General features: G+C 59.1%; 1 protein-coding gene across 3 annotated transcripts in view; it reads left to right on the plus strand.

Annotated features, from left to right (window-relative positions):
* The window catches only part of MAD1L1 (mitotic arrest deficient 1 like 1), a 342,045-nt gene that overhangs the window by 158,653 nt on the left and 158,282 nt on the right, over positions 1 to 25,110 (plus strand). For all 3 annotated transcript variants that reach the window (XM_061208639.1, XM_061208640.1, XM_061208638.1), the window contains one exon: positions 5,822 to 5,966. In XM_061208639.1, coding sequence (XP_061064622.1) covers positions 5,822 to 5,966 — 145 coding nt within the window. The remainder of the gene's footprint in view (positions 1 to 5,821; positions 5,967 to 25,110) is intronic.

Genomic DNA, 25,110 nt, shown 5'->3' on the forward strand with positions numbered 1-25,110 from the left:
CTGTTTATCCGCCAGGCCATGGCTTCCAGAAGTAAGCCCCGAGTCTTAGCAGTGAGGAAATCTGCGTTGCGTGGGCACCCCCAGCAGTGCAGCGCCCCTGCTGGTTCCCTCCCGAGGAGGAGGCCAGCCTGTAGCTGAAGCCCTTCTGGCTGGAGGCCGGCCGCTCTCCAAGCAGCCCTTCCCATCCTCGGGCAGCTCTGAGAGAGATTTCTCACCGGGATCTGGCCACCTGGAGGCCAGCTGTGCGTCCTGTGTCCTCTGTGCCCCTGCCCTGTCCTTCACAGCCAGTGAGTCCCGAGCGTCCTCACCGTGCCCTTGGATGGCCTGGCACCCACGGCGCTGCACCCCCGGGGCTCCGTCTGGCCGGGTCTCATCCCTGCCGGTTTCTCCCCGCTTCGCCTGCTGCCACAGGACGTCTTGGCAGCCCTGCCCATCGAGCTGGTGGTGACCTTGCTCTCAGCTGAAACCCTGACCTCCGTTCGGTACGTGCTGCAGCTCAGTCGTGTCCCGAGTCCTGCACGCACGCCAGCCACAGCCCCGTGTCGTGTCGGATCAGCCGGCTCTTGCCTGCCCTTTTCTGCTCTGCCCTGTCCTTTCCACGACCCTTCCTTTCGCTCTCTCCACAGGCGGGCGTGGAGAATTTTCAGTTTCGGAGGCTTCCCTGAGGAGCTGTGGTGGCACCAAGGCCCGCTGTCCTCCTCCTCCGGGTGGCTCTGTGGCCGGCCTCGAGCCCTCACGCCCCAGACAGACACACACACAGTGAGTCACCTACTTGGTGGTGGCTTGGCTTGTCCCGCCTGGTGGCCGGGGCACACGGGGCACAGAACTGGAGAGACTGGAGTTCGGGCACCGTGTCCTGGTCGGGGCGGAGGGGCCTCAAGTCAGTGGCAGCCCCCGAGGCTTGGTCACCTGTCTGTGGGACGGGGACACTTGGAGAGCACATGTGTGGTGGGTTTGATCTCTGCTCCTCAGAGCCCCAAGCGTAAGGAAGCTTTAGGGACTTTGCAGAAGTGTGAATTAAATTTTATTAACATCATCCTAGTTTCCTGCAAAACTGTAGCCACCAGGAATCAGTGTGCACGTGCAGTCGTGTTCACATCTTAACCCGCAGGGCCGTGGGCGGGTGACCGCATGCTCTTGGGGAAGTACTCGTGGGCAGTCGTCAGAAATAAAGGTCTTGCCTAATCCCGTGTGTCCGCGTGAACGTCTCGACCGCATGTCACCGACTGCAGGTTTGCTCGCCTCAGAGCTGTTCTTGGTTTGAACGTGGGCCCGGCCACGGCTGCCGGGTGTTTCCGCCCTCCGTGCTGACCTTCCAGGCAAGACTGGGTGCCAGGCCCCCGGCCCACACCAGCTCGGAGCGAGGGCTCCGCACAGCGGGGCAGTCCTTCCTGGGGTCGGTTGCCCCGCCCCGTCCGTGTGCTTCCTAGAGGCGCTGGCCAGCCCTTTGGGCCTCCTGTCCCGCAGGCGAGTGTCACGGCACGCCCCTTGGCACCGGGATGCCGCGGTGGCGGCTGGAGCTGGGAGGAGGTGGATGTGGAGGGCGGGTGCACGGTGTGGGGGCCGGGAGGAACCGCGCTGAGAGAGAGAAGGTCGTTCAGGTGTTGCCTGCGGCTTCACAGCGTGCGTGTCCTTTCATCCTTCCTTGAAAGTGGATCTCCTTAGGCTGGGGGTTTTCTGATGAAGATGACATTACAGTGGGCTGCAGCGGCCCGTCACAGCGCAGAGAGGGGTTCTCAAAAGCTCAGGCCTTACTTCCTTCCACAGACGCCACCTCAGAAAGGTACTGATGGATGAACGTGCCGCCCTCTCCTCTGAGAACTGAGGGTTTCATTTTGAACTCCTAGAGGTTCACGGAAATGCCACTGACCTCAGGGTTCAACGTAAGCACGGAACCAGAGGTTTAATTTTTTATGGGTTTTCTCCTCTCTACTTCACAAGGAAGGCCGCGATTGAACGAGAGGGCGTTCCGCAGGGAAGAGGCGGCCGTGTGGTGCTGGCGCTCTGGGTCGGGCCTCCGGGGCTCGGGGACCCACAGGCCTCTGTTCGCAGAGCGGTGGCCGACGGGCCTGCGGCCCAGGCTGCAGGAGGCCCTCTCTGGAGAGGCTGCAGGTGTGCTCTCACCCCCCGGCACACGAGGATGGGGAGGGCCGCCCGTTGGCAGGTGTTGTGAAAAACCGCTTTGGGGCACTTCGGGGGCAGTTCTTGGAAACGTCAGAAAACTGCACTCCTGTGGAAGACCAGGCCCTGTTTGCGCCAGTTCGTCCACCCCTTGTCCCCCGAGGCCCGGCTGTTCACGGCCCCTCCTCTCCCGCCCACCGGGACGTCCCCACCCTGCGGGGTCAGTCCCTCGAGCGCACCCTGAGCTCTTGCCCGCTCCCCCGAGAACCTGTAGACCAAAGCCAGCGCCTCCTGGGCCGCCGCCTCCACCCGCGTTGTCCTCAGAGGTCCTCGTCTCTGCTCGCCGCCTTTTCCCCTCTCGCTCTCTCCTGCCCTCTCCACGCGGCCCTTCTCGGTTGCTCTTCCTCCCCTTTCTGCCTGCGCCCTCTGGCCCCTCCTGGCCCCTGGCGCACGCCCAGCGGCTTCAGACCCCCTCGTGCTGCCCTCTGGGGCGGTGCGGCGCCCTCTCACGTGAACAGCGCCTCTGCCCTGCTCTGCTCTAGCCTCTGGGTCCTTCCCTGCTTTCCCTCCCTCCCGAGCTGGTCACGTATTCGCCGCTTCTCGTCCGTCTTCTGCCCGAGACCGTCCTGCGCTCCAGCCTCCCTTTCCCAGCTCTGCTTTGCCAGCCGGCGGCCTTTGCGGCCCGCGCGGAGGGGCGCCGGGGGGAGAGCCGCAAGGCCGTGGGGAGGGAGGCCCGTGCCCCGTCCTCCTCCCGGAAGAGGGGCTCCTGCCGCTTCCTTTCCTGCCAGTGGCGCTGGGGCAGCCCTTCCCCTCCGGGCAGCACCGACTCCGGCTGGCGCAGGCCCGACAGCAGCGGTGCCCCCGTAGAGGCGTGGGTCCCGCTGCTTCAGATGGACCGGTTCCAGGGGACCCCAGCGGCCCCCTGAAGTTATCCGGGCGCCTCTTTCTCCTCTTTCGCTACCAGTGAGCCGCGCCGTGTGTGAAGCCTCTGCTCCGCAGGACGCACGGCGTCTTTGCCGAGACCCGCACCGTCCAGAGCGAGAGCCTGGGGGCTGGGGCCCGTGGTGCCGCTTGACCCCTGCTGTCTCTCCGGGGCTGGGCCAGTTTGTCACCGGGGCTCAGGAGAGTCAGAGCCAGGCTGCGGCGGCCCAAGCAGCGCTCTCTGGGCAGTGCCAGCAGCACCGCCTCCTGTAAGCTGCCCAGGTTGGATGTTTAGGTCTCGTCCAGCTTTAAGAAAAACTGAGTACTGATGGAACGTTAGGCCTCATGGCAGGCCTTGGAACTCGGGGTGACACGAGGCTGGCGAGCCTGAGGATGGAGCGCCTCCACTGGAGACCCCAGGAGACCCCAGCCCGGGCCGAGCGCCACTCGGGCCAGCCTGCCAGGGGGCTGCCCTCCCAGAGCTGCTTGCTGGTGCCTGGGGTTGTGTGTCCTCTGCTTCATTGCCTCCCATCTTGGTTTCATGAAAAGCATTTCACGCGGGGAAGGACAGGTGGTTTTTCTAAGCGGGCAGGAGCTTTGCCCACCTGGGCCAAGCCCCAAGCCCCGAAAGGCTCGGTCGTCTCCTGTGGGTGCTGCTGGACGTGTGACTGGCGCTGTGTCCTGCACTTGACATACTTGTTCTTACGACATCTCGGGCCTGGTCTGGGGCCTCAGGCCCACCCGTGTTTTAGGGGCCCACACAGTGAGCTGGCGGTGACAGGCCAGGTGCAGGTGAGGTGTGCCCTGGGCCAGGCCCCAGGAGTCGGGGTCTCCAGCTCTCTGCAGGTGGACAGCAGTTCCCTGTGGCCTTCATACCTGCCCTCGGGGGGGAGGCCTCCAGACCTCTGTGTGGGGACATCGTGCTCCCGAAACCGTGGGTCTTGGGGTTTGTCAGTTCCCACCAGGGCTGTCCCCAGAAAGCTCGTGCTCAGAGCAGCCCCGTCCCCTGCAAGCTGGTCTTGGCTGCTGCCACCTGGCCTCGGCAGCTTGGACAAGGGAACCCGAGTTCCTCTACTTAAATCACACGGCGGAGCAGTGATTCAAAACGCTGTGCACTTGCCCACCTGAAGTCAGTGATTCCAGAGTCGATTTCACAGTCCTTGATTATTAAATTGGCCTATGAATAGTTTTAAATTGAACTAGAACTCAAAATGGTCTCTTTAAATGTCTGTTTTAATGAATACTTGTACTTGTTTTGTTTTATTTTATTTTACGTCTTTGGTTACGAAGCACGTAGAGGTGGCAGGTGCCCTCGGCCAGCTGTGCAGGGGGACTCGCTCTTAGAGGAAGGCTTTCTGAGGCGGCTGCGAGGGGTGCGGCGCGGGGCCCCTGGGTGAGAACGCTGCTCGGCTCCGAGACCAGGCGTTCTCTGAGTCTCTTACAAAGTCCCGCCCACGTTTACTCTCAAATTATAGTTAGCTGTTTAAAGAATTATACTAAATTACGATAAAAAATAAGCCCATACTCACTCAGATGTGAAATAGAAAAAATGAGCACAGCGGAGACCACCTCCAAAGAAAGCATTGTCTGCCATCCCTGTGGATTAAGGTTTTCTTGAAATCGTGTAATCAAAGCAAAAAAAGAAATAATTGGACGCCAGGAATGATACAAGATGCAGGTGGTGTTGTCTGTAGCCCCTCAGCTCCAACCTTTATATTTTCGAAGTCATCTCGTTGTCATTGGGCGTCACCCCAGCTAAATGTTACAAATAGCACCTTGTAATATAATCCTGGTAAGATCTCAAAAGAAAAATACAGAAGCAGAGTATTAAAGGTTTGTCTTGGAAAGACGTTTCCTCTGCTTGAAAGAATAGCGTGGACACGGCATCTTCGGCCCATGCTTCACGGTTTGCCCGCCCACCCGCCCGTGGGGTTAGCGCCTCCTTTTCCTGGGGCGTCCTCCCTCCCGGGAGCTCTCCTGATCACCGTCCCCTCAAAAAGACGGGGGGTGTCTACGGGTGGGCACCTCCTGTGTAGGTGGGGCAGGACGGGGGTTCCTGAAGCCTGTGTGGGAACAGGCCAGGGCAGAGGACAGTCCCTACAGGTTGTGAAGGACTGATGGAGTTTTGAGGGAAAGAGCGGCAAAGACCAAACTCTGAAGGTGCCCTGCCAGGAAGTTGGCATATGAGCCCATGGGTGCCCACCCGATCTGCAGTCTGAGGGACGGCTTGGTGGCACCGGTAACCGGAGAGCAGTGTCAAGTGTGTGAACTGACGCAGGGCGCTGGCCGCGTGGAGGGAAGCGGGTGCCCCAGGGTCTGCCCCCTGCTGTCAGAGCTCTGCGGGGGCTCGACTCTGCAGGACGTCTGTGGAAGGGGCCCACCCTGGGCTGGTGCTTGACGTCCCCGCGCCGCACGGAGCTGCGCATCTGTGGCCGACTGCGGTTCGGATGGGAAGTGCCTGCCCTGGTAATTTAGCTCATTCAGAGGCGCCCTCCCGAAGCCCGCGCTGCTGGCAATTTTCCCCATTGTGTGTGGAGTTGAGCTTCCCTCCCCCGCGCCTTCCGTGTTCTGGGATCACCCTGGGCGGCTCTTTGAAATCCAGAAACTCCTGAAAGGCTCTAAGTAGCTATTCAGAAGTGAGGAAGTGACAGCGGGCTGGTTGCACGTGCGGCTCTATTTTGGGACCTGAGTGACGTGGGCCGTGCTGGGCCTGGGGGGCCGTCGCTGGGTGCTGTCCTGGGCGCCAGGCCTCACCGCTCTGCCCTTTTGCCTCTTGCAGTGCCCGGGGGCTGGAGGAGGCCCGGCTGCGGCTCCAGGAGGAGGCCCGCCAGCTCGGCAGCCAGCTGCTGGAGGAGAGGAAGAAGCGGGAGATGCATGAGGCCCTGGCCCGGCGGCTGCAGAAGCGGGTCCTGCTGCTGACGAAGGTACGGGGCGCCTGCCGCAGGGGGCCTGCCTTCCGGGCCAGCAGCTCCCAGCCCGTCCCTGCCGTGTCCACGCTTAGTCTTCTCTCCAGTCCCCCACGTTTGCCAGGGTCTGCCAAGTGCAGGGCACCCAGAACCACCAGTGACCTGTGTCCTCACTTCTCGATCAGTTAGACACACACGGCGCTGCCTGTGAGTCACGGCTCAGATCAGACTGAGCGCTCCTCTCACCGAAGGCGAGCATCCTGGCGGTTTAGCCAGCCTGCGCATTCTTACCCTGTATTGCCAGGAGGGTTCTGAAATGCAGACCCTGGGTTTCCCTGCTGGGCCTCTCCTCCTTGTGAAGGGCAGAACCCGGGGCCTTCACGCACTGACCTGGGGTATCGGGGTGTCAGCCCCGACCCCCTGTGTCTCACGGTGGGGTCAGCCCTCCCTCCGGCCTGGTGGGCAGGCGCAGCCTTTCCTTCCTTCGGAGCCCAGGGAGCGCAGGGTAGACCACAGTGGGAAACTGTCACCTGTGTGCAGGGGCACCGGGCGGGATGCGTTCCTGCTCCCAGCTCCGTCTGGGGGGCCGGGTTTTCGCTAACTGTGCTGAGCCTGAGGGGCTCTGACGTCTGGCTCGATAAGCAAAGCTCGCTGGAGCACGATTAAGGTTTTTGTGTGAGAGAGCATTATTTAAAATGTTGCCTTGGATGCTGAAATTTCAGAAGACAAGGAAGGAAAAAGCCAGAAACTGTCCCCAGATGCTCTCTAGGCGAGGGTCGGGGCTGTCCAGATGCTGGCGGACTCCTTCCACCTGCCCTCAGGCTGATAGTGAGCTGCCAGGTGGGCGCACTGACCTGGCGGGGCGGGGGCAGCGGGCTGGGGGCAGGGGCGTCCCCCTGGGAAGTTTCAGAAGTCACATCTGACAACTGTTTGCCTGTTCTTGATCGTTTGATAAAAACCTGGGACCTCCCGGTTATGAAGCTTTTAGGAGGCAGGTCACATTCCGGCTGCTGAAAGCCCGCCATCTCCCGGCCTCTCCAGCACATCCCCTGCCGTGTGTGTCACGTCACTCGAGCTTCCTGGGGTCAGGCTTGGCCGACCTCGACACCAGCCTTGCAGGTGGCCCCACAGGGGAGACACCTGGTGAGTTTGCGAGCTGTCCTCGTGTGGGGCCCGTCGGTCTTGTCCGTGTCATCCACTTCTAGTGCCCGTGCTGCCCAGCGAGTGTCCTGTGGCAAGGATTGGCAGCCTGGCGGCTCGGCCCCCTGCTCTGCTTTACCAGGATTGCATCAGTTCACTGGTACAGATCCCCCGCTGGGAGCCCTGGTGCACCAGGCGGCTCCTCAGCGGGGCCGCGTATCTCCAACGCCGCGGAGTCCGCACCCTCGGTATCCATCTGCACCTCCGTGATCGTGCGCTTGTGCCTGGCTTCCTTCTTGGGCAGTTTCTGTCCTTGAAGGTCACTGCTCTGGGCTCCCGAGGCAGGAAACGTCCACTCCTCTCTTCCCCCTGCTCAGCAGGTTGGAAGCTGATGGCGCTTTTTGGTCTAATTTGGTCCTGGCCCTGGCCCGCTGCGCTGACAGGCGTAGCTCTGGGGTCGGGGAGGGTATCGATTGCCTGGCACTGACGGAAGACTTACACCAACTGTGGCTCGGAGGCATGTTTGCAATGGGTCGATGGTCGGGTCAGGCGCGCGGGGTCCATCTTGCCAGCCGCATGATTAAGCTGTTCATCGGGCCGGTCTGCAGAGGGCGGCCAGGCTGCCGCTTCCTGGTTGGAGCCGAGCACGTCCGCACCCCCCCACCCCCACCCCTCGGTGGCCCCGTGGGTTCGCACGGCGGCTCCCTCGTGGTCTGCGTGCTTCCTGTTTGAGGCACCTCCAGGGTGGCAGCTGTCAGGTCTCGAGGATGCTTTGGTTGCTGATCTTCCCCTGTCTTCCTTGGGAGACACCCCCACCCCTCTGGGAGCCCCCAGACCAGCTCCCTGGGGCAGGGCGTGGCAAGTGCGGTGTCCTGCCCTCCGCTGCGGCGCTGGGCCAGGTGGGCTGACGGGGCTCTCGCTCCTGCGTCCCATCGAGGGCCCTATTTGTGTGTTTGACATTTCAGAGTACAGTGCTTGGAATGTGGGATTTTATTTTGAGACCTTATTAAGCATCTCCAGTCTAAGGGTTTAATTGTTACTGATAGCTAAGAGTGTAATTACCTTGGTAAAATACCATGACTATTTTAAGCAATTGAAAATTGGCTTCCAGAACTGGGTGAACACAAACCATTTTCCTATTTGAAATGAGCTATTTACAGCGTGCCCCTAATATTCCACAATATGGTTACAGAATCTTATTTATAGACTCTAAGCAGTGAAAGCTAACTTTTAGCATGAATTTTTTCAAAAAATGAAAGTAAAAGCCTCCCTTCCCCCTCTTTCCTACGCCCCCCCGACCCCCATTCCCTAGTGGAGCAGCCTTTGGAGGAGAACACCGGTCATTGGTGTCTTATCTCCAGGGTCACGGTCTGGTAGTGATGTCGTGTCCCGCCCCCCCACCGTGGGACCCCTGCTGTTGCTGCTTAAGAAACAAATACGTGGGCAGAAGGTGAGCTTTTGGGAAATCAAGGCAGGAAGTACACGGGGATGTCCCAGAAGAGGCCAGAGCTCCCCTTGCCTTGTGTCCAGAAGAGGCTGTCCTGGAGGAAGGCTCCCGGGAGCAAGTCTCCCTGGGCCGGGGGGAGCGGTCGTCGCTCAGGGGTCCGTCGACTGCCGGGACTCCCTCCCCGCCCAGGATCGTCGTTAGGCCCAGGAGGCTGCCCTCAAGTCTCCCGGTCCTTTTCTGACGGAGGGCCTTTGGTTGGGTATTGGGATTTGTACTATTTACCTTGTGTAAACGTAGCTCTCTACGTTCCTCGTGTTCGCTTGACAGCTTTGAGAAATCACCTGTGGTTTGACAGGAGCTGTGTGATGGTGAGGCTTGTCCAGCTGCCGGCCAAGCTGCAGTGGGGTCAGCGGCTCAGCAGCGGGGAGGCCCAGGCTTGGGCCAAGGGTGGCACGTCCCCGTGGCTCTCTGCTGAAGCCCCGTGCCTTCCAGAGCTGCTGGCGCCGATCCATGAGACCAGGAGAGCAGCCTGTTCGCTCTGAGGTTCTCCATTCCTTCCTGATCTCAGGTAGCTCAGCCCTGCGGGGATGCGGACAGTTCCTGCTTTGTACCTGGAGAAGTCGGGGTGTGCGTTAGGTCAGAAGGAGTGGGGAGACCCCTGGGTTAAAGTCAGCCCTCACATCCTTGAATTCTGTCCTGGACAGCAGGTGATGAGTGTTCTGGAGGGAGTATAGGCAGGTGGTAGGCTCTGTGTCCCTGGTGAGGGCAGGCTGGGCAGTGGCCCCGCTTCTGTGGGCACGTCGAGGTGTGGAATGCTGCTCACAGAGCCTGCTCCCACAGTGCCTGTCCTGGGGTGCACCCACCCCCCCCCAGTTGTGGGGGGAGAGTCCCGGCCCCCCGGGTCTGCACCAAAACCCGGTGGCTCTGGTTTGACTCACTCTGGTGGGTACGGAGGCACCAGCTCATTGTGTGAGACCCTGGAGCCTAGTGAGGTGCGGGCCTGTGTGTCCTCTCTGTGAAGGGCCTGCTCCCGCCTTGCCCTCCCGGTTTGGGGGTTTTAGAGGGTTGTTTCCGCCCTGAGCCTATGGGAATCTTGGTTGGAGACGCCTGAGGCAGACGTCCTCTCCTGGGCCCTCTTCACTCCTCCCTGTGTCTGGGGATGAGCAGGAGTTGTCACCTTCGTGCGGTCCAGCTGTCGGCTTTGTTACCTTGATGGCGGCTCTTTGTGGGTCGTGATGAACTGATCTTTGGAGATGAGGAACTCTTCTCTTCTCTCTGATTTATTGTTTTACCTTTTACATTTGGGTGTCACCTGCACCTGGAGTTGATTTCGGGTGTGAGTGAAGCAGGTGACAAGATGATTTTTCCCCATTGAAAGTGCCATTGATCCAGCACCGTTTCTGGAAAGACCCCTCTGTTCCCTGTGTGCGGTCTCGTTGCCTTAACTGTCCGTCAGTGACCGCTGATGGGCAGCTCAGCTTCTGTGTCCTCTGTTCTGCCCATTGGTTCCATCTGTCTTTCTGCCAGCACCATCCTGTCTTCACTGATGCAGCTTTATTGTGCTTTGATGTCTGGCAGTAAACCTCCAGGTTGATTATTGTTCTTTAAGTTTCTCTGGCTCCTTTTGGTCCTTTGCATATCCTTATACATTTCAGAATCAATTTGTCAGTTTACACACAAAAAATCTGCTGAAATATGGTTGGGATTACAATGAATTTACAATAAATTTATAAACCAGTTTGGGGAGAAATGACACCTTAACATTATTTCATCTTCTGAACCACAACATTATATATTCTTCCACTTATTTAGATCTTCTTTAATTTCTCTCAGCAGTATTTGGTAGTTTTTAGGGTAGAAGTCTTGCGCATTGTTAGATATTCCCCCCCGCCCAAGTGTTTTCTATTTTGATGTAGTTGTAATGGTATCTCTCAAGGATTTTACCTTCTCTGTGTTGGTGCTGGTCTATGGAAATGCACTTAAGGGTCTGTACCTGATAGTCCTGCTAAATCCCTTAGTGCGAGAGCAGTCTCCCCGTGGATGAGCCTGGCTGCTTGCGGGTGCTTGTCTCATGCAGAAGATCTCAGGAAGCTTCAGTAATTCACCACTAAGTGCCACGTGTGCTGTTTGTTTTTTGTAGATACTCTTTATTGGATTAATGAAATCCCCATCTACTTGTAGTTTTCTAAGAGTTTTTATCATAAATGCCTACCCCATGAATTTTGATGTGGGTTATTTTTATTATTCTGTTGAAAATATTTTCTCATATTCTCTCTGGATTTGTAAAGGCTGACCTTCAGGCAAGGTTTACATGTTCCAAGCTCATAACTTAGGTAGATGGGAAGGCTGGAAAGGAATTGAAAGAAAGAACCCAAACTCATTCACTCACTTTGTCCTTCACTTTGTCGTTGCACAGATTCTTATGGGGCGTCTGTTCGAGGCACTGCTGAGGCGGCAGTAGGCTGGGCAGGGCTCTGAGCTCCTGGGGTCTCCCTGAGGTTGAGAGGGAACAAGCAAACAGAGAAGAAGAAGCCGGAGAAGCCAGGGAACAGCGCCCAGGAAAGGAGGAGACTGCTAGAGCCTGGTGGGTGGGTTAGTTTTATGTTCTTTAAAACACAATTTTAGATGCACAGGAAGTTGTGACGATGGTAGAAAGGGGGGTCCCCGTGCATCTTCCACCAGCTTCCTGGGTGGTAGCATCCTAGGTGATTCTAGTGCAGCATCAAGACCACAACTCATGTTCCTACAGTGTGTGCGTGTGTCAGGTTATCACCGCACAGATTTGTGTAAGCACCGCTCATTCAAGATGCAGGATTGACCCTCCACCCGTGAAAGCCTCCTTGGGCTGCCCCCTAAAGCCACCCTGGCCCCCTACCCCCACCCCTAATCTGTTCTCCATCCCTGGAAATTTTGGCAAGAACATTGTGTAAATAGAATCATACAGTATGTGACATTTTAAAATGTTCATGTTTTAAATTTAATAACTTTATTTTTTAGAGTAGTTTAGGTTTACAAAAAAATTAAGCAGAAAATAGAGAGTTCCCACGTCTCTCTTTCCCCGCCCCACAATCCCCTACTGCTGACATTCCTGCATCAGTGTGTGGTACGTTGTTCCAACTGCTACATGAACTAAAGTCCACAGTTTACATTAGGGGTCGCTCTCTGTGCTGGATTCTCTGTGGGTTTTGACAAATGGTTGGTGTCGCGTGTCCCCCATCACAGTATCACACGGGGCACTTCACGGCCCTCGCAGTCCTCTGTGCGCATCTGGGCACTCCTTCCTCGCCACGGCAACCCCCGATCCGGTCACTGCCTCCGTAGTTTCACGTTTTCCGGAAGGCCATGTGGTTGGAGTCCCACAGTGTGTAGCCTTTTCAGACTGGCTTCTGTCACTCAGTAACACGCGTTTCAGGTGCCTCTGTGTCCTTTCTTGGCTTGAGAGCTCCCTTCTTTTTATCATCAAATAAAATCCATTCTCTGGATGTATCGCTGCTTATTTATCCATCACCTACTGAAGGACATCTTGGTTGCATTTTTGAATAAAGCTGCTGTAATCATCCATGTGCATGTTTTTGTGTGGACATAAGTTTCCACCTTAAATACCTGAATCGTGTAGAAAGAGTGTGTTTAGCTTTGAATGCTTTTCACACCAGCACATCCTGCAGTAAGTCGTTGGCCTCTATTTTGTGAGACTTTTCGCACACCGTATTTTCTTTCCTTTTTGTGGAAGCTCGTTGAGGCGGGGGTATTTCCGTTTTACTGATGAGACACAGAGAGCAGGCGGGTGATGCTGAACCTGGAAGCTGGGTAGGCGGGCCCTGGCTCTTCTGCCACGGCCTCCTGCTGGTGTCGCCCCGGCCGCCAGGCCTCCCTCCCAGGAGCATCTCAGTAGTGGCTGCTGGCACTTTCAGTGTCTCAGCTTTCTGTTTTCATTACACCTCCGAGCGTAACTGGGGGGCTCCTAGAACCCCTGGGGGCCTGGCTGTGGCGTTCTGGGGCCCCCGTCTGCTTTCCTGTGGCTGGTGAGTGAGGCCTGCGGCAGTGGGGACCAGGGCAGTGGGGCGGGGCGTGCCCCTGGGGGCCTGGCTGTGGCCTTCTGGGGCCCCCGTCTGCTTTCCTGTGGCTGGTGAGGCCTGCGGCAGTGGGGACCAGGGCAGTGGGGCGGGGCGGGGAGGGTGCTCTGTGGCGTGAGCACATCTGATCCGCGTCGCCCCGGCTCCCTGGACTCACCAGGGTCGCCGCAGTGCGGGCGCCCCCTCAGCAGCTCCTGTCCTGTTGTCCCCGCGTCCTCCGCGGTGGGAACCTGCGTGCTGCCACTGCCGGGCCGGAGCGCGGGCACGTGGCTGACGCCGCCACGTCCTCATCGAGGCCCCTTACCTTGGAGAAAAGCAGATCATGTTTGTTTCTCTTGCAAAAGAACATAAACGCCACCAGCTGCTTTTGATCACTCATGTTCGTCCTCTTCCCACGTCCTTCCTTAGAGTCGAGCTTCCTAATCTTATTAGAAGGATTTCTCTCATGTGCCTCCTTTTTTAATGCTGAAAATTCTTGGTTTGGGTAGCACAGAAGGAAATACTTAAGAAGCTCAGAACCTTCTCTGTCTTCTGAGAAACGGAATCCTTTGTGTGCTCTGGCTCGGTCTTTGCCACCCACCGAGGCGGGGAGCACGGGCACCGTGGGCCCCCCTTCCATCTCAGCACATTGCGGCCTCAAGCGCAGCTGGGATGCTGGGGCTGGTAGGGATGGAGGGGGGCAGGTGCTGAATTTTTTATCTTTTGTTTCTCATCATGACCTGAAAGCAGCCCCCGCGCGTGGCTTATTCTGCACGTTGACATTTGCATCACGCGTGGATGGTGAGAGGATACGGTTTCTCGACCGTGTGCGTGTTTGAAAACCTTCCTGTTGGGGCCACGGAGATGGGCGGTGTGCATCTGGCTTGTGCAGGTTTAGCGCCTTCAGGGCCGGGCAAGTTCTCAGCCTTCCTGTCCGTGGGAATCTCGGCCAGCCCTGGTGGGTTCAGGCAGCTGTGGAAGTCCCAGCACCACGGCATCTGAGACGGAAAGCCCTGGAGCCGAGGCTGAACGGCCGCGTCTCAGGCCTGACCGTGACCGGGTGTGGGCCGTGCTGCTGACCCTGGGGCCCATCCCTCCTGGGGCCTCGGCCATCAACGCTCCCCCGTCTCTGTCCGGGCGCCGGCCCGTCCTCTCCCTCCAGCCTGCTCTGGGAAGGGAGGCTCCAGGCAAACTTGAGAGACCTCCCGCCAGGTCCCCTGGCACTCTGGGCTTAGAAGTCACAGGTTTCGCAGCCGGGCCTTGGCGACTTCTCAGTAAGCCAAGAGGAGTGGTGGTCAGACGGGTGACATTGGGGAATGCACGGGGGTGTGGGCAGGGGCTGAGTGTGTGTCATCGTCTCCCCACCATCCCCGTGAGAGTGGTTACGTCGCCTGCAGAGTGACTGACCCAGGCTCCAGTCCCGATGGGAGCCTACGCTGGCCTCTCGGGAGGAGCCCTGAAAGATCTTCAGGGCACAGGTCGTTAACGTGCGTATGAATCACGGGGCATCTCGGGAAGGGGCCGAGTTGGGGGTTAGTTCTGGGCAGGCCCTGAGCTCCTGCCTGTCTGCCCAGCACCCGCGTGATGGCCTTGCTGCCCGTCTGTGGACAGCGTCACGTAGCAGAGCCCGGTCCCTTCCAGAGATGGGGTAACGGGGACCTGGGACGGGCCAGTCCCGGCATTTTCCACGGCTGAGACATTAGACTGCTTTGTCAAAATGTGCTTTTAGCCATGAAGTGGCTGGGAGAGATGGCAGATCAGCAGTCTCCTGGGAGATCTGCAGGATATCCGCAGGCCTGAGCCTCCTGTGTGCCCACAGCTGGCCCGGCCCTTGCTCACATGCTGCCCTCCTGGACGGCTGCAGCCCTGGCCCCTCGGCGTCCTGTCCACCTCCCAGGGGGACACGCACTCTGTTCTTTGCTCGTCTAGTTGCTGGTTTTCACAGATGCTCGTTCCGTGCCCTCCACGTGCTGGCGGCCTCGGTTGGTGGCTCCTGAAAGGCGGGGCTCCTTCGGACCCTCCTCCCCTGTCCTCTGCCCCGTTTCCCTGCTCCCAGTTAGCGGGAGTCTCGGGAGTGGGGCTCTGCTGTCCTGCCTGGGTGTCTGAATGCCACCCTGCTCCCTGGCAGCAGTCTGTCCAGTGGGGCTGGCCGCCTCTTCTGAGAGCTTCTCCCCGGAGCCCAGCTGCCTGAGGGCTCTCCCCCTCCTGCTGCCCTCCGCCTGTTGGTAGGGCACAGGGGCAGTGGTATTTGCATTCTTTAAACTCAGGTTCAGATTCAGCCTCTGATTTTTTCTCAGAGTGCCTCCCTCCACTTTTCCTGACCCTCGAGAAAAGCCCCGAGCTGCCAGCCGGCCCGTCTGCTCGGCCCGACGCCTCCGCCTCCCGCAGATGAGCGGAACCCTCTCGGCCTCAGAATTTAATTTCACATGTTAATATTATTGTCCTTTCAGCTTACCTTTCCAGACTGACATTTCTATTATATCCATTTAAGTAAAAAAGCCCGCCTGTTTTGTTACAGGAAATGCCATCTGCAAAGTTATTAGAAACCCAATTTTGTCACCAGTATTATTGCATTATCCCACCAAGGGGGCAGCTGGACTGGCTCGTGGCAGAAAAAATTCCAGAGAGAAAAGCAATTTTAGGAAATATGATGAAATCAAAACAAAATGCCTTCCATCCCTCTCCAGTTTGAAGGTGTTTATTAAGATAGGGTTTGTGGTTCTAGGGAGAGAGGTGCTCGTGGGCTGCCTCTGGCTGCTGAAGAGGAGCTGGGTGGGGCGGGAAGGGCAGCCGCCGTGCCCTCTGCCACTCAGCCCTCCCTGCGGGCTCCTGCCGCCCGGAGCCTTCCTCTCCTGGCCCTCCGTTTGGAAGCTGCATCCTGCTGGATTCAGATAACCCATCTCCGCCTGTACTAACTAACTTCTGTGTGCTCTCAGCGGGAGCACAGCTCCCGGCCCCCGCCCGTGCGTGCCTCGGCTTCCTGGGCCCCGAAGCCTCGGGGCTGTGCGGCACAGGCGGTGTGGGCCCTCTCAGAGCACCGCAAGCCTGGGCCCGCATGGCTCCCCTGCCGCAGTCCTGGTGCGGCGTGTGTGATCCAAACCCAGTGCGCTCTGCTCCGTGAACGCTGCCTGGCTGGTGGCGCTGAGGTAAGTGTCCCCCCGGGCCCTGGCCTTGGAGACACAGCTCGAGTGCAGCACCCTCCCTCCTGTCGTCTTCTGCAGGAGTGATGACCAGTGTCCCCATTTCATGGTAGCGGCTTACATCTGAGTAAGGACGTCCTTAAAAAGGACGTTCAGGTCACACCCAGCTTCTGTCCCCAACCTCCTGGCCTGTTCGTGCCCTGGAGCTAGAAAACGTTGCTGTCCCAGCACCTGCTCCCGTGCCCCGCTGGCACGTGCTGTGCGGGTGCGCTGGTCTCCCGCCGCCGCAGAGGGCCTCTGGGCCGTCTTGTGTGCCTCTCCCCTCCCCCGGCCCCCACCGGGTGTCTCTGGCCCTCCCGGGAGGGCGGGCTTCTTCTCCGGGGCTCACCGGCAGCGGGCAGGTAGCAGGCGCTTGGCGCTCGGAATCTTGGCTCAGTGTTGAGTCCCTCGTGTGACGGGCGAGGAGACCGAGGCCCAGAGAGGGCGACTTGCCCGGAGCCCCCTGTGGTCGAGGAGCAGTGTTCCTGCCGGTCTCCGCCTCCCACTCCTCACCGTACGTGCGGGGCGCCCGGCGAGGGGCGCGCTCTGTCACTGCCCACCTGCCTCCGAACAGGCGGCCCGCCCACCCCTTCTGGCTGCCATCGAGTGGGTGGGCGGGACCGTCTGTCGCGCTCGCGGCGAGATTGCGGATACAGATGTGTCTGTTTGATGCTGTGACTTAAAACTAGCAAGTTGGGAAGCGGTGCTAATTCCTCCCGCAACAATGAAGCTTAGAAGCAGAGGCAGGAGGTGAGCGCGGCGGAGCAGGATCCGGGACGGACAGGGAGCCTTGGAGACCAGGGGGTCTCGGGGCCTCGGGCAGCTCGCCATCTGCTTTGCCCCCGGACGCCCTGAGTGTGGTTCCTCCACACACTCCGGAGGGCACCCCGTCCTCCCGCAGGGGCTCCTCCCCCTGTCCCCTCCTGGCTTGCTTGCAGCCTTTGTAGAACCGTTGCGCTCAGCACGCCAAGTCCGTGTTAAAAGCATGTGTGTGACCCATGGTCGGTGATGACGTGTTCAGTAATTAAGTGTGAGTACATTCATTTTTAAATTAAAAAATAGGCTTACTTATAAAAATCAGTACGAGTAGGATTTCCACTGTCTCCCCCGCCCCTGAGCTGTCCTGCACGCCTCGTGGGCCGCAGGCTCCCCGCGGCCACATTTGCGGGTGCGCCCAGCTGGTGGAGGAGCGTGGCCCTGGCCATCAGACAGGCCTAATGCTTGGGCTGCTCACGGGGCGGGGACGCGGACGGGGGAGCCCCCGGGCACCGCCCCCATCCCCGCTCCTGTGCTTCGGGCTCTTCCCTCAGAGGTCAGCCCTCCCGTGGAGCGTGGGGCGCGGCCTGTGGGGCTCCGGCTCACACGGGGCTCATGTGGCGTTGGTCAGGGCCGGCCAGGCAGGATCTGAGTGTTCTCCACCCTCACCTTCACTTCCTAGATGCCTCCGTGTCAGCGTGTAAAACATCAATTCCCGGAGAACCCTAGTAGTCCTTTGAGGTTGTCCTGAAGAAAGTTGTTTTCAGTGAAATCCGTTTGTGAGACCCTGCTAACTCGCCACGTCACTGTGCCCGTTCGCTTGTTCGTGGCTCTGGGAAGTCCCTCGGGATGGGTGGGTGCCCACGGGATGGGACCTCGGGCAGGCCTGAAAAGGTGACTTGGCAAGCGCTGGACGGGTCCTGTCATTTGCACTTTTGACATTTGTTCATGGGGCTTTTTTGCGTGAACTTTGAGTTTCTAAAATACTGCATTAATGTATTCTGTCTCATTTACTCTCACTGAGCCGGGCACCTCCCTCTCCTCACTGGTGACCAGGCCACGCTCACCCTCCAACTCCTGGGCTCCCACAGCCGAGGCCCGCAGCAGTGGGGTTAGTGGTGGAGAATCCCGGGGCGCCTGAACTAGAGAAGAGGGGCCGTGTCCAAGCGCAGCTCTGACTATGCAGGAGATGGAGGCCTGCCAGGCCTGGGGAGGGGCCTCTACCCACCGAGGACGCCTGTGCGCAGGCCTGGGGCCCCCTGCCAAGTCGGGAGGGTCTGGGAGCCCTGGGAGGGCGAGGCTGCATTGGCCGCGAGTGCCCTTGTGTACACTTTAAATCCCCCTTGTGGTCGTGGAGACCGCTTTTCTTTTTAACTCAATTTCGAAGAAATCCAAATCTTTGAATAACCTTCATCCTGAGAGGAAAGGAAGTTGGCTGCAGGTGAAAATTGATGGTCACGCTCAAAGACATGGTTCCCTGCCAGGCAGCCTCTTGAGCGTTGCTGCTAAAAATAGCCACAGCGTCTTGCTGGTGGTGTTTGAATTGTCTCCAGGCCACTCTTGGTGATTATTTCAGATGTTAGAGGTGCCACCGGCCTCTCTTGGCTGTTCTGGCTCAGGCCTGTCTGCCCTTGGCCTGGGGAGGCGTGGCCTGGCGGGCCTGACCTCCGCCCCTGTTGCATTGTCCTTGGTTGCACTGCCCAGATTATGGATCCTGGAGGGACCCCGCACTCACACCCTGGGGGCAGGTCCCACGTCTTCAGTCTGGGGTCCTAGGCCTTCCCTGTTATTGGCTCCATCGTCCCGCCACCCCAGGCTGCCTCTGTCGGGCCAGGAAGCCAGGCCTCCCCCAGCACTCCCTGAGGTTCACCCCTAACGTGGGGATGGTTCCTGGCTACTCAGCTCAGCCGAGAGCTGTAGCGGAATCGGAGGTGGCAGTAGCACAGGGGGTGTTCAGTGACGTGGGTGTGACTTGTGTGGTTGACTTGTCCTTAAGGGGATGGTGACATCAGTGTCCCCGCCGCCCACACTGGGCAGTGCCCGGTGCCCCCAGTCTGGCCTGACTTCCTGTGCTGGGGTGCAGGGCAGCTGTTCTTCCACAGGAGCCCATGGCCCCCCTGGGCTGCTCCCCTCTCCTCTTCCTCCCTGGATGCCTGTTTCTCTCCACCTCTTTTCTTGAGGGACCTATAGCCGCCCTAGGTGTATTGGTACCCAAAGGCCAGCGTGGCCCTCCCTGTGCACCGGGGCTGGGGAGGTGGCATTCTTGGGGCAGACTCGCTCCAGATTCTCTGTTCTGGGGGAAAAAAGAGTCTGGGACTGCAACTCAGAAAACAGCTGGAGCCTAAACTCTGTCGCTCTGTACCCTTTGTCTCTCGCATCCAGACCCCTCACCTCTCTCAACCTTCTCTTCCTGTCCTGGGGAAGGAACCCGCTGCGCCCTCCCCCAGCTGCCCTGTGCCCTCCCCCAGCCTCCCTACAGAACCGACCCAGAGATTGACTCTGGGAGCTGATACTTTGAAACTATTTTTTAAGTGTAAACTAATATTCACAAAAATGTGGTAGTTCAACAAACATTTACAGTCGATTCTGCTGTAACGTGACACGTGTGTTCCTGAAAATTACCCTGCTCCACAAATTGCTCAAGAACTTCATCGGTGACAGTACGAAGGAGGGAAGAACCCGATGAAAATGGTAGCACAGTTTCACACGTGTCCAGTGACTGAGAAGTAGACAAAGACCACAGTGAACATAGCACTAGGCCTGGCCGAGACTGGGAGGTGCGTGTGGCAGTAGGTGGGGTGGGCACCGGAAGTGGGCAGCGGGGCGGGCCGCCTGGGAGGGGGCAGGGGCGGTGCAGGTGTGCCGGGCACCGTGCGCAGAGCCACCGATGTTGGGGTGCTCCCGCCCCACCGTGCTCAGCCGCTTCTCCAGCCGGGGTCTGCCTCCTGCAGGCCGGCCCCTCCCAGCCCCTCCCAGTGTTGGAACGCCTGCACCTCCGGGACACACAGCAGAGCTGGCCCACCCGCCCACCACTGGCCATGCGGGGCCGGCATCTGTCCTCGTCTGTCACGTTTGTTTCCCAGTAAACGTCTGTCCTTACCTGGTGTGGGACCTGGGACAAGCAGGCCTTCAGTAAGTAGTCCTCAAATTACCTTATCTTCATTAACGTTTTCTGATAATCCTATTTAAAAGTCATCATGAAAATGCTGCAAGCTAGGATCTGCAGACTCCCTTCTTATGGAAGAGGAGTCCTAGCTGGGGAAGGTTGAGGAGTGCGCCCAGGAGGGCAGGTCGAGTCCAGGCAGGCGTGTCTGACTCTGCCCTGAGCCCCACCCTCCGTCCTGTCACTGTCCCCTCGTGTCTGGTCGGGGTGTCTGGGAGCATGTGCCTGTCAGCCTGTGTGGGCGCATGTGCGTGGACACACGGGTCTGCATGAGTGTGCGTGGATGTGAGTACACGTGTGAGTGTGTGTGTTTTCATTCTGGAAGCCGGTTGTTTAGCGCAGTTAGGCTACTCTTCCCACGAGACCTCCTGGAACACGAGGCCCAGCAGACGAGGACCAGCCCTGGCCACTGTGATAGTTATTAAACAGCCACGAGACGGGATCTATGTTTACAGACCCAGGGTGTGCTCGGCCTGGAAGGTATTAGATAACATCCATCATCGGACGGAAAACAGTCAAATGCAGGGAGTGTGCTTTGGAGCCAATGTTCTTTTGGTTAATTTTGCCCATAAAGACCCAGACTGCCCCTCATAAAACGCTGAGGAGGAGGGGAGGACATTCTTCCAGACCAAAGCAGTCCACAGCATGATTCCAGAATTAGTTCCACGGTGTTCCTCGTGGCCGCGGGTAGACAGCACGGTTCAAGGCTACTGGAACAAGTGGGTGTGCGCCCTGTACTGGGTGCCGCGGCTGTGGCGGGACGGGACGCGTCCTTGGGTCCCTTTCCAGAATTGTGGTGCTTGCTTTGCTGTAGGTCATTTCCAGCGCTGCACTGTGTCTGGAGAATGGGGAGAGGTGGTAATAACGTTCACTTGCGGGACCTGGGGCTTGGGAAGGGGGGTCGGCGGCAGGCTCGGGGCGCGGTAAGAGAAGCCCGGCAGGTGCCCTTGGGGGTCTGCGGTGGATCGTGGACCCTCTCCCCAGCGGCTCACTCCCCAGCGTGGCTGAGGCTCCTGGTCTCCAGCCGTAAAGTGGGTGCACGGGGGTAGCGTCAGGTAGCGCGGGCGTCGATGCCTTGTGCCCAGTAGATGCCTGGCTTCCCAGGCGGCACTGGGCCAGTCCTGCCCTCTCATCTGTGCGCTTGTGGGGTTTGGAGGTGACAGTGGGGTCCAGAGGGGTCCCGCCTTCTCTGGTCTGGGGCTGGGTGTTGGCTCCTCGGTCGCAGGTGAGTGATACCTGCTCCTTAGCTGACCGAGGCAATGTTCCCGTATCGGGTCAGAGTCAGGTGCGAGGCAGGCGTTGAAGGTGGAGGCCCATGAGGGGCTCTGGCAGGCGCCCCTCCAGCCTGTGTGGGGCGCTCTCCGTGCTCAAGGCCTGCTTTCTGCAAAGCGTGAGGGAGTTGGGCCGTTGTTGGCCTTGCCCCTTCCCAAGTTCGTTGACTTCTTCTGGACTAGGAGTTTCCAGCAAGCTTTGCTGTGCTTAAAGGCTTCTCTCCTTAGCGTCCTCCAGCGTCCTGCTGAGGATGGGCGGCGGCGCCTCTGAGGAAGAGCAGGAGGCGGGGACCCCACCGGCTTTCCGGAGCGGCGGGCCCTGGGTTTGCAGAGGCCGGTGGGGGGTGGGAGGGTGCTCGCGAGGTGGGGCTGTGCAGCTGGCATCAGCAGGTAAACACCGGTGAGGAGGGGGGAGCCAGCCTCCGCTCGGGAGGGGTCGGCAGGCGGGGATTTCAGGGGACACGGCCTGTCCCTGCACCCCCGGCGGTGTTCAGAGACCCCGATTCTAGGGCGGGGGCCTGGCGTAGCGAACAGCCAGGGCTGAGGGCCCGGCTGGAGGGAGGGAAGCCTGCCCGCTCCCAACCCCTCCCTGTGCCGCCGGGGCGGCTCTGAGGGCTACGTGCTTGGGGGGGAGGGCGGTGGTTTGGCCTCCTTTTGGGACCCCCAGAGAACCGTGTGCACTCACTGCTCTGTGTCCGTCACAGGCTCCCCGAGCTGAGAGCGTGAGGCCCGGGACGGGCCGGGGGCCTGGCGAACCCCTGGGGCCGTGGCCTCCGAGTGGTGTGTGGCTGGGGATCGAGCCCCTTCCCTCCCCCTCCCCGTCCTCCGAGGGATTCCGCTAGACCTCGCCTCTGCCCTGGGCCTGCACATCCCGGTCAGTGATGGCTCTTCTCTGGGCTTCCTCGGGGCTCTAATAAGCTGCTATAAAGGAGCTTCTCCACAGCTTTATGAACGTTTCTAAATAAATTAGAGCCGCTGGTTAGCCTTCGCCGGTGACCTTTATTAACCTCCGGTTAAAGAAACATTGCTAGTTACAGAAGCGTGATTTATTCCCGGTAAGCCGGCCGCACTGAGCCACCTGAGAGCCCCTGAAGGAACCGCGCTCCGAACGCACAGCTCTGGGCTGCTCACGAGATGCACGTATGAGGAGAGCGTTGGTGGCGGGGGGCTGTGAACCTGGCTTCCGTGGGGCTTTCCTGCAGAGCGTGGAGCGACTGGGCCGCAGAGCCGTCTCGTGGCACCGCCCATCCGGAACACTGGGCTCTGCGGGGGCCGCCTGCAACCTTGACTCCGTGGCCTGCGGGTGGGCAGACAGGGCCTGTCCCTCCCAGATCCAGCCCGGGGGACCGAGCTCCATGCTTGGCCAGCTGCTCAGAGGGCAGGGGCTGCGGAGGGCGGTGTGCCCCCTGCTCCTGGTCGCTCTGCCTGGGAGACCTTGGTGCGCGGGCGCAGTCGGAGGCCCGAGTTCAAGTTTTGGGTACCAGCTGTGCGGCCGGGGGCACGTGCTTCCCCTCGGCAAGTGCAGGCCCAGCGCGGTGCCTGCCCCCGCCCTGCTTTTCTCATCCGCTCTCAGCGCCGTGCCTGCCCTTTACACGGAGACGGGCGTGGCGGCCTCCTTTCCACGTGTCCTCCCGTTTCACCGGAGCAGGCGACTTCGTGCCTGCCTCGCCCCTTTTCACTCTGAGGGAGTCCAGTGAGCTTGAGTGGGGCGGGGGGCGGTGGCCTCCCCCCCAGCACAGGCAGGACCGTTGCAGCCGGGAGCTGAGAAGAACCTTGTCCAAGTCGCCTGGTGGGTTAGCCTGTGCCTGGGACCTCCAGGCCGTCTCTGCTGCTGAACCGTATTCACGATCTTTGGGACTAACAACCCAGTATGCGCGCCTGTCTCTTTTGGGATCTCGTCTTGTGTTTTGAAAATACCATTTCCAGTGTGTTTGTGGCACTCCCCCTCCTTCCAGCACAGGCGCAGATGGCTTCTCTTGGCCACCTCGGCCCCATGGGGCCAAACCTGGACCCTGTGGTGCCTGGGGCCAGAGTGTGTGCGTTCGGATTGGTGCTGCGGTCACTGCCTCGTGCGTCCTGGCCGCGGTCTTCGTCGGTCTACGGCTCGCTCTCACCGGTGGAGAAAACGGGGTGGTGGTGGTACCCCTAGGACAGTGCCCGTGGTCGCGGTCCCCGCTCTGTGAACGCTGCCGTGATGCTGCGCTTCGTGTCACTTCGGGCCTGTCCCCACTGGCCCTCCCTGTTCGGCCCGTCTGTCTGGCTTTGGACACGTCCTTCTTCCACCCACTGCCAGACTGTGGGCAGCGACTGCCCTGTGGGCCCCGCGCTCTCGGAGCGGTGTGCTGGCCTCCTGGCTGTGCCCAAGCCCCTGCTTGGCCCCAAAGCCGCCAGCCTCCAGCTGCAGAAGGAGGTGTGCGGCGTCTTCCAGTGACAGGTCCCCCTTGGCCTTTTCCTCACTGGTTCAACGCTGTCTCTGCGAGCAGCAATGAGTCAGATACGCCCACCCCAGAGCTCCCTGGGGCCTGGCAGGAGGCCTGGGGCAGTGCTGATTCCCCCGCCCCCTTTAAGGAAAAGGCAGGGAGACCTGCAAGGCTGTCGCGAGGGTCAGCTGGGACTGGGGATGGGAGCCCAGCCAGCGCCCGCCCCCCATCCCTCCCCAGCTGGCGGGGCCCTGTGTGTCCGCCCAGGCTTCGCTCCGCGGACCATCCCCAGATTCCAGGTGACAGTCATGGCACAGCCGTTTGTGGGCCAGGTACCCAAATGTCCCTTTCCCAAACTGGCCCTCTCCGTGCGGGGCTGGCGGGACCGCCTTCTGAGGAGGACCTGGGAGAACTGTCAGAGCAGATTGCTGCCTGGATTTTCAGAGGATTAAAGTTAATTAAAGAGCTCTTCCTTGCTTTCATTTCCTTGTATCTGACAGCTATTTACATGCTAATGCAGGCCCTGCCACTGAGGATGAGAAAGGTGTCAGCTCCAGGCATATTATGCAAGAAAACAGCGGGGGAAATGAGATGAGCGCTATTTTATATATTTATATTGTGTCCCTATGGATTGTGAGAGGTGTGCGCATTCAAACACATTGGAAGTCAGTGACATAGTCTTTTTTTTTTTTTTTAATATTTCCTGAAGGGTCTATGTGGTTGACTTGAGTTTTCTCCGTTAAGGCTACATCTTACACTGCATAATTGAATACGTTATGCATGGTAATACCTTTGCATAGCAATTTTATAAATAAAAAGAATGCAAAACGTAGAGACCAAACTTTGTAAGTACACGGCTGTATCCCCCGGAAGCCTGTCTTCTTGGTAAAGGTAACCTTCGGCTCAGGGGTCAGCTGGTGGCTGTGTCCTCTGCCTGTTAATACCAGTGTTTTTGGTTGTTTTGGGGGTTTTTTTGGCTGCACCCCACGGCACGCAGGATCTTAGTTCCCTGACCAGGTATCGAACCCATGCCCCCCTGCAGTGGAAGCGTGGAGTCTTAACCACTGGACCGCCAGGGAAGTCCCAGTACCACTGTGTGTGCGGAAGAAGAAAAGGCACAGTGCAGACAGTGGGACTTGCTAAGTGGTTGTTGGATAAATGAGGCATATTGATGCCATCACGGGATGTAGTTTACCTGCAGTGGATGTTAGGTGTGTGTGGGGGGGGGGTCTTTTTCTCTGGGCAATAGAGACAGCGCCCGACAACTTTGCCAGGAGGTTCTTCCTGACCTCTGGGTGTGCAGGCCTCGCTGGAACAGAACTGGATGCACGTGGGGAGCTTTGGTGGCAGGTGGGCCTGGGAGGGTGGGCACCAGAGTGATTTTCTCCTTCAGCCTCCCCCCTGCCCCCGGTGGGCCACGTTGGTGATAGTTGGCGACTTTGCAACTTGGAAGTAATACCCTTCTGCTGGAGTCCTGCCTTCCTTGGGCAGAGAGGGTTTAGTGACCTGAATTAGATGCCTTCAACGCCCTTCCTCACCTGGTTTAGTTCTGCATGTGCTGAGTGTCACCTGTGAGCCAGGAGCAGCGCTAGACACCTGTTGTTCCTAAACTGAGCCGCGTCGGGTGGTGTCTGCTGCGGCACCCAGCACCTCCGCGGTGCTCATTACTTGCTGAATGAGTGACTTTAAAGAACAACTAAGACTTCTATTTCCAGGAAAATGGAGTAGACTCAG

Source organism: Eubalaena glacialis, chromosome 13 (genome assembly GCF_028564815.1).
Source record: "Eubalaena glacialis isolate mEubGla1 chromosome 13, mEubGla1.1.hap2.+ XY, whole genome shotgun sequence".
In the NCBI taxonomy this organism is placed as follows: Eukaryota; Metazoa; Chordata; class Mammalia; order Artiodactyla; family Balaenidae; genus Eubalaena; species Eubalaena glacialis.